Genomic DNA, 15363 nt, shown 5'->3' on the forward strand with positions numbered 1-15363 from the left:
AATCTCTAATTGACCGTTGCAGTCCTATCTATATCCATGTTCCATTTGCAATTATATGAGGGTATTTGGGGAAGCAATATCAATGCTATATACGGAGAGGTCCCAGCAGTTTTAAGAACATGTTTTAGGCAAGTAAACGAGGTACACAACCATTTCACCAGAGCCAGTATTGCAGATGTGGTGCTCCCTGCTTTTAAAAGTAAAGTGGGCAAAGGCTCATTCATTTATATAGGAGCCACACAGTGGAACAGCCTGGAAACCAGTGTTAAACTGACCTCTAATTTGAGGACATTTAAACAGAAGACTAAACAATGGCTACTGGAAAAGGTTCCCCTATAAAGGGTCATCTTAGAGGGATGGATAGGGTCGTACTTGTTGTGTTGTGTATGTGTGGCAGTTCACCCTGCCACTGATGATATATCGTATGACCTATATTAGATTCTGATTATTTATTTCTAATCTAAGGTTTGAATTATTATTTATTGTGTATGTTGCAGAGAATTATATCATTTTGGACTGTATGTATATTGATTGATGACTGATTGGTAGCTCCATGGTAGGGAGCACCTACCAACTGTGTGTGGGTGGAGGGGTCATCATGTCAACTGTGTTTTGTTTAGAGTGTATATAGAGAGAACTCTAATTATCTTATATTGTTCAAGTATTGGGTTAATTGACTGAATAATAAGTTATGTATAATCTGTGATGAATAATATGTGTTGTCCCTGGACATTAAGAAGTACTGGTTTAATTGTGGAATCAATTCAGGGTGGTATGTTCCGGTGGGAGGGGCTTAGCCTTTATACGGGAGGCCTCCCACTGCCTGGCAGTCAAGGTAGGACTGTGGAGGTGGAAGGAGCTAAAGCCACCAGTCCAGTATAGTTGTAAATACTTTGTTTTTCCTCTGTGAATAAAAACGAACAGAATCTCTGCAGCAAGGACTCTCTGGAGGTTTTTCTACACATTTCCTACATATTTTTCCGGTTTTCACACTACCCACACTAGGCAAGTGTGACAGTATGTAATGTATATGTACCGTTATGTATTTGTGATGTATTTTAAAGTATTGTTCAGTTCAGTGTGAGAGGACCTCAGTGGAAATAAGTCTTTGGACTTTTCTGTGTAATCCTTGAATCGCTGATTATAATGTTGTATTGTGATTGCTTTTCTAAATAAATCAAATCAAATCAAATCAAATGTGCTATGTTCAAGAGAACAACCTAAATGCTGGTCTATGTTGTTCTGAGCTGATCGTTAGCTGTGAGGAAAAGAAAATGGTAAAGACAAATTCTCCCCGGCAACAGAACACACAGAAAAAGGTGTCTACATCCATGATTGGCTGACTCACCAGGAAGTAGCGCTGTTTGCCAAGTGCTTCCTGCAGCTTGGTTCCAAACACTGCAACCTGGCCATCGTAGCGACAGTTCCTCTGGGTGATGTAAAAGAAGAAAAAAAGAACAGAACCAAGACAGGAAGATGGTTTAGCGCCATCATTCATCACCAATGATAAATACATTGGTTATTAGTCTGTGTGTATCGTGTGTTTATGTAAGCACTTACAGGAGAGCAATCCTCCTCTGTGAGTGAATATTCTTCAGGCAGGCACTCCAAGGCATCATAGTACAGCCACTGCATCATTGGCATGAACTTTCCTGTGCACGCCTAAAAAGAAACAATACATGCAGGAGATTTGCTAGCATGTCCGAACTCGTCTAATGAGAGATACCACAAAACAAATATACCGATAAGAGTGCCCTGACTTGCGTAAGTGTTCAATAACAGAGCGAGGAGACCTAACTTTTTGAAAGTCTGACACCAATTTGTACGTACAGTATGTAAGGCCACCCGGCACCCAAAACTGGCCCACCAACAATAATATCTGGTCTGTAAATTATTGTAAATAATTTACCTTATCTCACCGCCACTCCCACATAGGTTATAATGTCTAAATAGATAATTTACCCACACCTGCACGATGTGTATTAAACTTTGAAGAATGCTTATTATACTTTTGTTTTGTCACTTCGCTACTCAGTCTGGAAAGGGTCCCATCTCCAAGGTAGGCGGGACATGTAGACCTATCGACCCGTGGCTTCGGATTGAAAAACACCAGTTTGACGCATCAATGAGCACTGCACAGCTACTGCTGTTGCCCTGTTGAATGATGCGCAGTAGCTTCAATTCAACTAAACTCATCCCACACAGCCATCAGTTGTACTGCTGAATCTGACTGACTACTGAATCAAATTAGTGTTTACTTTTTACCTTAGGATTTACTCTCGGGTCGAGTCTCAGTGAGAAGCATGGACATGCGCTGGCTGATGACGTATCAGCAACAACGTGGCTACTTAACGGGTGACGTGACATTATGAAATACGAGTCAAACGGCTGCTGGCCAGACAGAGTAGCGAAGTGACAAAACAAATCACAGAACGCAGCAAAGCAGGCTGGAACCCAGGCTAGAAACCAGGTAGGATGAACAGTTCTTCTGATGCCATTCATCTTTGAATGTTTTTACGGTCAACCTGCCTCTTTCCATTTTACAATGAAAATGTTGTCTTGCTCAAACCAATTGACGCCTGGTGCAACATTAGAACACCACGTTGTTCTACCTTTTATGCCAGCGCGCGCTGTGTCTCATCAGTTAATGCTATACATGTAGCAACATAACTATTAAAAAAAAAAAAAAGAATCAGAATTTGAAGGTTTTCAGAAACCTTAGGTCAGGCCCTAGAAGGCGTTCCCAGATTTGGCCTCAATGGGTTAAAACACACACCAGTGTTTCTCATGCCTCAAACACGATGTTCTTTCCATATCCGAGAAGAGACCTTGAACAATGAAAGAGATCCTGTTCTATGAAAGAGCTCGTTTTTCTCTGTGCGAAAAAAAGCACAACTGTGTCCTCCAGAAAAAAGAATATTTTTTTTCATCTTCATTTTAATTAAGTATGTCCTCCAAGTGCAACATTCAAGGGTGTGGCCTGCACAAAATGATTACACAAGTATTTCAATCTGCATCTGTAACATTTGACTGCAGTTGTACCACACAAATCCTCATCAACTTGCACATACACAGAATACCAATGCAATGAATGCATACAGTCTCTCCTTATTTTAGATATGTCTAGGTCTGGTGAATAAACAGCATGGCAAGCAGCGTTGTTTTTGGCAGCACATTTTGATTTTAGTTTTAGTCATAGTCTCTTGAATTGTTTTCATTGTTTTCATTTTAGTCACCCGGAATGTTTTAGTGTTAGTCTAGTTTTAGTCGACTAAATATCATCCGATTTTAGTCGACTAACTCTACAGTTGATTTAGTCGAACAAAATGTATTTCGGCGGGCCTTGATGCCGTCGTAATGCCACTTGCTGAAAATAGACGATCCACAAGCCCACAATGCTTCACGCTGCGACGCGTTGTGGGCTTGTAGATTGTCTATTTTCAGCATGCAACTCATTGTAAAATGACTTATACTGGATTATCTTGTCCACTAGTCCCTTCCTAACATTTTAGTCTAGTTTTTATTTGTTGATGAAATTGTCAGTATATTTAGTCTTAGTTTTAGTCATCGTAGCTTCGTTTATTTAGTTTCCATGTAGTTTTCGTCAGTGAAAACAGGTAGTCGACGAACATTTTTCGTCTTGGTTTTAGTCGACGAAAACACTGATGGCAAGTCTGCTTACCTTCATAACCTCCTGTGCGGCCAGTCCACCAATGAAAGCGTTGAGTGGTGCCAGGTCGCCGGCAGCTACGCAGGAAAACTTCTTGATGAGAGCTTCGTCCAGCTGCTCCACTTTGGCCGACCCCGTCAGGGCCGAGTTCACCTCCTTAGACAACGTCACCATCTCATCACCATCAGCCTGGAATACACAGCAACGTGGATTCAATCTAAATACAATCTCACCACTGAAAATGGGTGCAATGTGTGAAACCGTGTGACAGGAGCCCTGCACACTAGCGCCGTTTCCCAAACAATCAAAAGTGGTGTCGTGCTCATAGAACGCAGTACCACACCGTGGTAACAGTAATTTTGTGACGTGCACGCGCAGGGACGGAACGGAACGGTCCACGCCGTACATACCCAAAAATCCTTGGGTCAACTGCTAGCCTACTTGCATAACAGGTGGCAGTGAGTGTGTCCCCGGCCAACACGTCCCCCCAGATTCACACACCGTGTCAAGTACGAGTAACAAAAACAAATTAGCATTTGTTTACCATCAACGTCCTCATACACTGCATGAAGGTAACAGTTGAGTATGTTAACTCCATGCAAAGGCGAGAATTGCGCGAACTGGCGTGGTGAGACCTGGCACAGTACAAACGGGACGAACCGAGGCAGATAGATCGATAGATAGATAAACTGACACCACGCTAGACAGGAACGCCCAAAAACGTCACATCCGGTTTTAGCCTGGGGTAAGAATTTTCTATGGCTGCCAATGCAACTTGGTCCAATCCTTAATCACATACGGACAAACATCTATGCCGATCTAACTTGCGGAGGTAGCGTGCCTTGTCCACAGGCAACAGATCTTTCAACGTATGGCATTGCAAATACGTTTGATAATCGCTACTCTGCTCAATATTGTTTTTAAAATGCCGCAAATTGCATTGCAGTAAACGAGAGCAAATCACAACTTCACCCGGGGGTGGGCGGAGTCACAGTTTGAGGCTTGAGTTTTAGATAGATATGTCTGAACGCAGCTCAGGAAAAGATTCCTTCAAAGCAAACGTTTTAGTTATGCTTATTCTACTGCAGCCACACCTCCAGCAGCAGACGCAGTGACAGTGGATGACCAATTAGGCGAGCTGCCTGAAGTAAACTAAACTAAGTAACATGCTGTGCAAAATGAAAGTGTGCATTTACCTCATTTATTATTTTTTTACTAGGCTGTGTTTTTCTTAAGATTAATGAATCATGAAACAGCTGTTTCCATCAGCAAGAAATAATCACGTTTTAATAGAAAATGTGATTAACCTTTTGACAGAAATGCAAACATATTCGTATGTTATTGCTACAATTGCTACTTAATACTATAATGGCCTATGCAGCTTTTCTTTAACTGAACAAAATGGCAAAAAAGCCAATTACTGTTCATATCATTTGAAACTAGAACATAAAAACTCAATGCAAATGCAATCAAGACTAGAGTCAGAAAAACATCGTTTTTGTTCATCCTTATACATACCTTTAAATTCAAGGCATTCCTTGAGAAGATTTATAAAGGTTCCTAAAGTTTCCAACTACTATTTATACACCAGTAAACTATAATATTAATCAATTTTAAGTTTTTTAAGAAGATATTTTCTAACGCTGGTCTTTCTAACACTGGTGAGTTGACTCACTGTCAGCTGTCGGTTGTTCTGTGCGCATGCGTGCGTGCACGTGACGTCATTTAAAACGCTGTGGTACCAAAAGAAAAACACTAAACCACTGCAAACATTTAACAGTTTTAATCATATTGTTCCTGCTGTGCTACATATTGCCAACCAGGTGAAGAAATCACAGACTATGGCTTTAACCGTTGCTTTTATATGAAATATCCGAGACCATTAAGATTTTATGGAAGATGCTTCTCAATAAATAGTGAGTTTGACCACTTCAAATGCTCTAGATTTAAAATAAAAACTATTCTACAAGCTCTGTTGCATTGAGAGCTTGTCAATAGGCCATTTCCGCAGTTGCTGCGCAACATATTACATAGAAGACATGCTGGAGTCTATGGAATCTAAATTACTCAAATCTATAGAATCCAAATGTTTATTCTATGCATAGTGTTCAATGCATTACACTATGCCTTTTAAACATTTCCTGACAGAGGTCATCTTAACACCCCGAACGCCCGGGGGTATTTGGAACGATTACATCAGGGCGCCCAGCGATTTGCAGCTTCAGAGCCTATTTCAAGGTTGCTCCGCACCATTTTGGAAATAGCTAGAAGAAGCTAGATGTAGCCAAAACACCCGAGGGGATCGACAACGGGAAGTATGATTACTTCTAACGCGACAAGCGACGGGACCGCGAAGGGCCGTCTAAAACAAAATCTTTGGTTAGAATTGGAAGCATTGATGTACTGTAGATAAAGAGTTATTCACGTTTTAAGATTTTTCCTCCCATCCACTAAAATGAAGGGGGACCAATTTGGATGACGTCCCAACCGGAAATGACATTGAATGTTGCTCAATCGACACTACCAGCCGGTAGAGTGGTGCGCTCCCTTACGATACGATTAAAAACTGAACTTTTGATTAATCTCCGTCCTGGGCGCGGAGTGGGATTATTTGATGGGACGGAGACCTACCGTTTTTGCCAATCGGAGTGTTAACATTATGCACTTATAATTTCATCATTCCAAATAGAAAACGTCAGCGTTACCTGGTTCCAAGGCTTGGGGAGGCGTTCGTTTTTCTTCTGGAAGGCGTGAAGAGCCTGGAAGGCCACATGCAGCTGTGCTGGACGTTCAAACTTGGCAAAGTCTGTCATTGTGAACTCTGGCTCGGCCATGGAGGATGTGAGTGATTTCTGCACAGGTAAGACAACGCAGCAAAGTGAGATACGGCAGGGTCGTCAACCTGCAACGTCTGTGACCTTGCAGTTAGTTGCTTGACGCAGTAAAAATGGGAGCCACTTACAAAAGCTATCTTTTTGGGCATCTTGACCTGAGACACAATCCCACCTCTCACGTAATCAGTAAAGCCAGTTGTGTCGCAGATACTGAAGGTGTAGGGACCTGAGTAAAGAGGACAGACAAGTTAAACAATAATCACCAAAATTGACCAAAGTTCATCCAACGTTGTGACAACATCCTATGTGGAAATGCGTCTTACCCAGAGCCTTGATTTCAACAGGCTTGCAGCCGTTTAGATCGGTCATACCCTGAACCTCGGTGAAGGTGACAGAGTCTCCGCTCTCAAAGCCATGCCGCGCTTCATCCAGACATGTCACAACGCCAGCAGCATCCTGGAGAAACGGGGTGACCAAACATCTTTGCATATCACTCGCTTCCCATTAAGTGATGAAACATGACAGTAGCTAGGGTTTTGATCATGCCTTGGGTGGTCCAGTGCATCGACTAACCTTGGTGATCATGGAGATCATGGCACTCAGAGGCGTCTCTCCGTTTGAGTCGATCACCACCATATCCTCACCAAAGTCACAGAACAACATGCTACAAAACAGACATAAGCCAATATTAGAAACTCATTGACAGACGACGTAAATTAACCAATAAAGCTGTGGATGTTTTTTTAAACTCGCCTATGTGCCACAGCAGGACACGATGCAGGATGGCTAAGAGAAGGCTTCCCATTTTGTTTAACATTTCCATGAATTACAATTTGTGTGCATTTAGAAATCACAGCTGAAATTATAATTGCAACAAACTGGCTACATCTTGAAAGATAAAGTAAGGCAACTCATTTGTAAAGTCAAGCTAGTACCTAGTAATAACTAGGTATCTTATGGTTGTGTTATGTCACGATTGTGGGCAGTTTCAAATTAATTCAAGTCAGTCAATGCTTTGCATGGACGGCAACCACATAGAGCCACTGTGACCAAAGAGCCATGGTGCGATAAGAACACACTTTGGCAGACGGCATCTCCCAGGGGTCTATAGTTGGTCCCCTCCATTTCTTTGGCCTCTACACAAGATCTCTTTGCCAATATTCTTGCTGAATGTTCACCTATAACATGAATATTGCATATGGAGGCTAGAGTTCATCTGGGTCATAACGTCATACTGCTCTAACGCTCCATATGAACCCTTTTGAACTGGTTCAACAGCTCTTCTCAAGCCTGCGAGGACATCCTCACATACCTCCATCAATCCTGCAGACTTTGAAAGGACTATGAAAGTTGCACAATTTACAGGCAGGACGTATCCTTTCACTGTGTACATCTGCTACCCAAATAACTAGCATGGCAACAAAAACATGTCATCCATTTTAAAATATGCAGTTCGGTCTGTAGACTGTGTGCAATGTGGTGCAGTATGTGGTTACTGGGTTGTTTTGTAGCCTCTTCACAATAGAATGGCACCAATTACTGTAGCTCTATTGGGACATGTGCACCAGTGGTTCTCAACCGTGAAAACGTCTTAGGTTTTAGCGAGTAAATGGCACATTTAAGACTCTTACCCAAACAGTCCCCGTGTGTCTGCGACGACCAGCTTGACTCCATTGCTGTGGCAAAGTTCACCTAAATGGTGCTGCTCCTCTAGACTGGAGTTGGTCAGCACTACCACCTAGAGCACAGGAACAAAATGTGAAATCACAGATTGATCGGAGCATCTCTAATCCACACTCTTCAATTGGATTAAAAAGTGCTGGTAGCGAACATATACCTGGAATTGGGTGAGGTAGTCCTCTGTGAGTGTTCCTGTGTAGGCTGCCACGGGGACATAGCTGTTGAGTTCAGCCAGACGAGTCTGACTCACCTCTGCCCTGTTCTTACCTAGATCCTCTTCCCGCAGGTAGAACTGACAAAACAAACACAACATTTTAGGAATGCACACTATCGACATTACGCAGTAACAAACTCTGGGTACAAATGCAGACTTCAAAAGAACAGTGCATTCTTATTATCTGATTTTAGGCCCGTGGTTCTCAACCCGCCCATAATCATATTTGAAAGGGGAACCTCCCACCCTGACAAGCACTTTGAATGTAGGAGTTGAGTCATTACATTTTGTTTGACCTATTTCCACAGATATAGTGGAAAAAGTAGCAGATCTACAAGCTCACAACTTTTAGATGGTATATTTTCAAAATATTCTTATATTTGACAATTTGGCCAATGTTTGACCAGTTACCAAAATATTGTCTAAAACCGATATTATTTTGATATCGGTTCCGTTTGATACACATAGTATTTTTAGGCCGATATTGCAGATACCGATATGACCATCTATATCAGTCCCTCTGTAATATGTTGTAGGGATGCATAATTTAGTGAACAATCAATAATTACTGTCAATATACTGAGGAATGTGTACCAGACATGGTGATAAATGGGAGGATGGATTCAAATGGATCATAGCGGGGGTCGCTATAATAAGTAAGTCATGATAAATCGAGGCTGTTTAATGGTACTTTAATGAGCAGACTATGTGAGCCGTGGCAAATGGCAATGTGCATATAAGGAGCTGGGGTAGTGCTGTACGATTCTTGCTCAAATGTGAATCTCGATATTCCTTTACAAGAATTGAGATCACGATTCTCACACAATTCATTTTTTTCCCATGAAAATATTTATTGTCTTTAGTCTGTAATTGCTGAACATTACTACATTCAAAATGTGGCACCTAGAGCCAACTACTGTGTCTTTAAACAGACAAACAACAACAACAAGTGCTGCACGATTCTTGCTCAATTGCATAAATGAGATCGCATAGGGGTCTGTGTCTGAATCTAGTAATTGTGCAGCTGCAGCACTAAGCTGGGGTGAGGTTCTCAGAACTACTTTTAGTTGCATCAGAAGTATTTCATCCCCGCTTCATCATACTGAATACAGTAGGCCAATCTCTACATTTAGTAGATTGGACGCAAATTGAACAAGCCAAACTCAAGGTGTCATGCAAAATTCATGCTCTGTCGTACGACCGTGTCACTCGCTGAAAATAGCCGATTGACAGGCTATTTTCAGCGCACGACAACATCGTAGGATTTAGTATAAATCAGGCTATGGTCTGACAACAGGCAACATGGTTGTTTTATTCCCATAGCGATGTGTCCAATAGGCCTTCTCTCTTCACTACCAGTCTGTGCCCCTAGCACAGGCTACACACTGCTAAATCTAGGTCAGTCATGGTCAGTAAGGGAGGGGCTGCTTGCTGCCGCCCTATTGTTAGTAGATGGCTACAACAGAATGAGTAATAATAATACCATTATATTGACCTTTCAGTTTCATGTATCAAAATAAATCCAATCGTGTGGATCTTGGGATCCACATGGGAATGACATAGGTCCAATGTGGATCTCTGACTTCATGTGGCAAGGACGGCAGATATCGATGACGTCAGTTATGACCCATGCATTAGTAATCACTCCAAATTTGGGCTCAAGACATTTGGCACTGTTCGGTCCTGACATTTGCGAGCTTAGCTCTGGACAGGACACACACTGGCCTTCTTATAGACTGCTAGCCTGCTGCAGAGCCATGCCATAAAAACTAGCCAAACGACAATAAATGTAATAATCATGACCAATTAACACCTTAAGGGCCCGGGGGTTATTTAATCCATTAATAAAATGTGCCCATCGGTTATAGCGCCCGGACCACTTTTACCGATGGACCGGATGTTGTGAATGTCTGTGTAGCAGCTAACAATAGCCACAACACTATCGATGCGATCGACAACAACGGGAGGTAAGATAAAATCTAACGAGACTAGCGACTGCTCGTTAAACACACCTTTTTTTATAATTAGGCGGGATGATTTAGATCGCGAGTTATTAACGTTTTAAGATTTTCGTTGTGGTCGGCTAAACAGGCAGGGAACATTTTCGATGACGTGTCACTGTTGTGCAACACCGAGGATTGCGCAACAAGCGATTCTAGGCTGTAGAGCGATGCGACCGGTTTTGATATCACTAATTTGATGGAGGTTAATCAATCTCCGTCTCGGGCACATGACCGTACTAAGTACCATGACGGACATTTACGTCATGGGCCCTTAAACTGTTAACTAAAATTGTGCTGTAAACCAACTCACCTGTGAGGAGAGGTCTCTCCACTCCGCGACACCCTGGTCGTGCACAGCGACACTTTTGACTCCAGCCAGGATGACGTTCTTGGCAATCTCCACTCCAAGACCTCTCATGCCAGAGACGAGGACATTGGACTTCTGCATGCGCTTCATGGCATCATGGCCCAGCACATAACTGCAGGACGAAAAGGCATCCACATGTAGCCAATGCATCATCTCTAGTCTGGGCATTTCATAATAGTGTTGCAGTCTCGCCCCTGACGACAGGCCCGGAAGAGAATTCCCCATTCATTTTTCCAGGACGTTTCAAAATGTATTTAAAGACCTTTTAAGCCTTGGACAAAGCCAACTCTTGTTGTGACAAATCGTGTAAATAAAAATTAAATGTAAAGATATTTTAAAATATATTTACGTGAACGGAAATGGCAGTTTCCTTACTCGGAATTCGGAAGGTGTCGTTCCAGACTCAATATAGCATTAGGAGATTGTGGAATAGTTGTCTGGCTACGCGCGACTAGTTCATGAGGCTAAATGAGTGCAGGCTTGATTGATGAAGATTATGATGGAACTTACAGTTGTCTGGAGTACAGGCCCTCATCGATCTCAGCATCATTGCCATTCTTCGCCATGCCCTGGAGAGATATATGGCACATGTCAGTTTGTGTTGCATGTTTTGCCAGTACCAAATTATGGTGTGTGTGTGTGCGCCCTTAGATTGGCAGGTGTGTGCGCTTACGTTGGCAGGTGTGTGGGACAGTTCAGTTCTGACAGAGTTAGAGGAGGAGCAGTGGGATCCCGTCTTCGTCTCTGTTCCTGACAAGCGACGCTTCTTGGACAGCGGCGAGCTGGACATCTGTGATGCAAACACACGCACAGCACATTACGGAACGTTCATTTCCCAATCACATTGATCAAGTGGCGGCCAACAGTCCAACATCGATTCGAGAGTTCCCATTACGGTGTTATTTATATTCAACCAGTAATGAGGCCATTATGAAAAGTTTAATTACTTTAAAGGCCTATACTCCAGTTTTAGATGATACGGTAGGTGACCACCGGAAATTACAACATGACATCATGCCGCAGTGAGTGACAAGCGACTCACCGCTCACCCAAACACTAACCACCGTTTCAGTGGTCACCTTAAACTGGAGTATGAATAGGCCTTAACAAGGACATTATGTACAAAGACAGTTCAAAGTTGACATTTATTTACGTTTATAGGCCATGATAGTGGTTTTCACCATGTAAAATGTTTAAATTGTAAGGCAAGATGATTACATCTTTATGATAGGTATCCAAGCTAAACACCATCCCATCCCTTTCATGTTGCGAGGAAAGAAAGGATTTCTAGTTTGGGTAGCAGCTGGGCTGGATGCATGCCAAGCAAAAAAAAATCTGCTAGAAAACGAACTGGGTCCTGGGTAGAGACATGAATAGCAGCATTATCAGCCCTTTTCATACCCTGAGACAGAGGTGGCTTGTTTATGTACCGGTATTGTTTATTATTATGTAGGGACCGCCCACCTCGTTTCAACAAAAGCGCTGAATCATTAGAACTTCACTGCGGTAGAGCAAGAGCACAGGGTGCAACACTTTGACAATGACTCGCAGGTGTAGAAGCAAGGGCCACGCCATCATTTAGAAGTGGCTACGAAAGAACACCAATTATTTATTTGTAGAGTTATACAAAATAAAAATAAAACATCACGCGCATTGCAAGTGTCGCTATTATGAGTCTTCTTGAGACAAGTTACTTGGAGAACTGAAACAAGTCTCATATTATTAAAGAATCGATTCTCTATTAGACAAACCAGAATTTCCGCATCCCTGCCTGCGTGCCAGAAGTAAAACTTCTGGCTATGGGTACCGTAACATTTTATGATGCAAAATACAGCCAGATGTTTTATTTTTATGAAAGCTTCAAGTTTATATCGAACGAGAAATGGGAGGAAAAAAGCCACCCGACATATTCACATCTAACCCAGCATATTATGATCCGATTTATTACTAGCCACCAAAGCGAAAATGAAGGCATCGAGAATGATACAGCAAAGCTCCCCACGTAGGTTTCGGATTACGCCCGTTCGCTTAAATAAATCCCCATCTGAAGATATTGATTAGCCTGTGGGCAACATTTTCCACTCTTTTCCAAATTAAAAGACAACGTCCTAAAACAAACAGCTGAGTTAACACAGCACAAAGAGACTCTCCACGGAGGGAGGGGAGATAGTAGGTCGTGTTAACCGCTAATAATCACACCTATAAGTGATTTTGGCTTGTGCAGTGAGTGGATCATTCATTCCGCTAAGCACCCAACATTAATAACTTATAGCAGCAAGAAAACACCGGACTTCCAGCCGGGATCCACTCTAGTCTAGCGGACTGACTTCTCCACTAGGCCTTCCAATCCAACCCCAGTGCGGAACACAAGTTCACGGTCTCGCTAGCTGGCTTGTTGTAATAAAAAAAAAAAAAGGGTAGCAACCTGCTCTCTCCTCCTACCAATGACAATAGCTTCGTTCTGATAGCTAACACACGACCGCATGGGTGTTTTAGCAGTTTCTAACACCTGCCCACCGACATAGAAGGGAAAAAAACACTCGAACTTTATTGTTAAGCAGCCATTTATTCTGCCGGATGAAAGCCTAGCAACTGGCTGCTGCACTCGTGCCCCCATTGATTTGTCTTGTCTTACCAATAATCCTTCTCTGTCCCTTCTCAAAGCAAACCGCTCCTCTCTTCCTTTAGATGTCCGGGGTGTCAACAATTACGATGGTTGGATTCAGCCGGTTAAGGACAAAAAAAGAACGAAACGCAATGCGGGGTTGGTTAAAGGGGCTTCCTACTAGGCTATATTGTCGAGTCACTATGTCGTTTTTTTCCTCTCCTGCTCGAGAGTCCAATGTTAATCGCGTTGCTGGCTTTGCGACTGCAGACGGGAACAAAACCAAAATGGCAGATGGGGCTGAAGGGGCGGAGAGGAGAGTGTGACGCATGGGCTGGGGAAGAAGGCTTGGTTGGCTGGCTGGCTGCACGCCGCCCGGTGCTACCCATATCTATGGGGCTACCCACCACACTACAGTACATAAAGCCGGGGATTAGTCAGTGACGTGATCACTGACAACTGCGGAAGTGCTTTAGAATAGTCAGTGGTTCTCAAACGTTTTCATGTCAAGGACCCCCAAATTATAATATAAATATTGTTGTGCCGCAGGCTATCATACAAGATATTGAAATGTTTATAAAAACCAAGATGTAGAAAAAAAGATACACACCAATAAAATTACACAAGTCACACACAGAGCACAATAAACAATGTTTTGGGCAGATCAAATAATTAGTAAGAAGAAAAAAAGGCAGGGTACAACACCTTTTGTTTTGTTTCTCTTCTTACTAATGATTTGATCGGCCCAAAACATTGTGTTTATTGTCATGTTTTGTCACAACAAGAGTTAGCCGCAATTTGCAACTCTATATTTTTTTACAATGGGATGAATCTAGAGTTGCAATACCCTCCATTGACTCCCCACTCATCATATTGCGTTTGCGATCTGCTGGTCTTAAACAACGTTAAACTCACCAACATTGCAGCTGTAGTCCAAGCTTGAATTATGCTCTTTCAATCGGCCGAGCTTGTTTTTCATAAAAATCCCCCGTAGACATGTTATGAGCTACTTTCTGTCCAAAATATTCCACAGGTGATATTCCTGCCGTAATATTCAACCTGCCGTAAAACAAGACGTGTGGGAGAGCGCTTGTTTAATAGAATCTTACCTGCGCAGGTAAGACACCCAAAGAAGAGGCGGACGCAGCACGACGCCCCGTCACGCACAGCCTTCTATTAAACAAGCGCTCTCCCACACGTCTTGTTTTACGGCAGGTTGAATATTACGGCAGGAATATCGCTTGTGGAATATTTTGGACAGAAAGTAGCTCATAACATGTCTACGGGGGATTTTTATGAAAAACAAGCTCGGCAGATTGAAAGAGCATAATTCAAGCTTGGACTACAGCTGCAATGTTGGTGAGTTTAACGTTGTTTAAGACCAGCAGATCGCAAACGCAATATGATGAGTGGGGAGTCAATGGAGGGTATTGCAACTCTAGATTCATCCCATTGTAAAAAAAATATAGAGTTGAAAACTGCGGCTAAACAAGAGTTGGCTTTGTCGGGGCATAAACTTCTTTAAATAAATACTTTTTGAAATGTCTATGGGGAAAATGAATGGGAAAATGACTGCGACGCTAGTCTTTGTATAGCTTTAAGATTGGGTTAAAATTAGCTGATGCTGAATTAACTGAAATAACTGAAATAAATGTTTGCCAGGGACCCCTGGGAACAGCCTCAAGGAGGACCCCTCAGACACCACTTTTGTGAAACGCTGCGGTAACAGCAAAACTTCATTATCGTCATGTTGATAAAGTGCATGTCATTTTGTCACCAAGCAAGCCATAAGTGTGGTAGGGCTCGTGTGTAGTGCAAATGTCCTAAATGTAATGCTTGACTTTTATATAAAATAAATCACCCATGTGAAGTGAGGGGCACTCTTATCATTGTACATCATTGTGACGTAAAATAGACACTGTCTATTTGCTACACTAGGACATAAAATTCTCCATTCATTGTCAACAGGAATTTAATGTTTGTGTAAGAC

At 42.4% G+C, this 15363-nt stretch overlaps 1 protein-coding gene across 3 annotated transcripts in view; it reads right to left on the bottom strand.

Moving 5' to 3' along the window:
• uba1 (ubiquitin-like modifier activating enzyme 1) overlaps positions 1-15363 on the bottom strand; it is a 31946-nt gene that overhangs the window by 14055 nt on the left and 2528 nt on the right. For 2 of the 3 annotated variants that reach the window (XM_079523701.1, XM_079523703.1), the window contains exons 2-13: positions 11442-11558; positions 11279-11337; positions 10712-10880; positions 8342-8476; positions 8136-8242; positions 7078-7168; positions 6828-6960; positions 6633-6730; positions 6376-6522; positions 3683-3859; positions 1561-1662; positions 1349-1429 (exon numbers count right to left, since the gene is read on the bottom strand). In XM_079523701.1, coding sequence (XP_079379827.1) covers positions 1349-1429; positions 1561-1662; positions 3683-3859; positions 6376-6522; positions 6633-6730; positions 6828-6960; positions 7078-7168; positions 8136-8242; positions 8342-8476; positions 10712-10880; positions 11279-11337; positions 11442-11558 — 1416 coding nt within the window. Of the gene's footprint in view, positions 1-1348; positions 1430-1560; positions 1663-3682; positions 3860-6375; positions 6523-6632; positions 6731-6827; positions 6961-7077; positions 7169-8135; positions 8243-8341; positions 8477-10711; positions 10881-11278; positions 11338-11441; positions 11559-13403; positions 13656-15363 lie in introns of those variants that run through there. The other variant, XM_079523702.1, reaches the window with a different exon arrangement.

This window comes from Electrona antarctica (assembly GCF_951216825.1).
Source record: "Electrona antarctica genome assembly, chromosome: 2".
In the NCBI taxonomy this organism is placed as follows: Eukaryota; Metazoa; Chordata; class Actinopteri; order Myctophiformes; family Myctophidae; genus Electrona; species Electrona antarctica.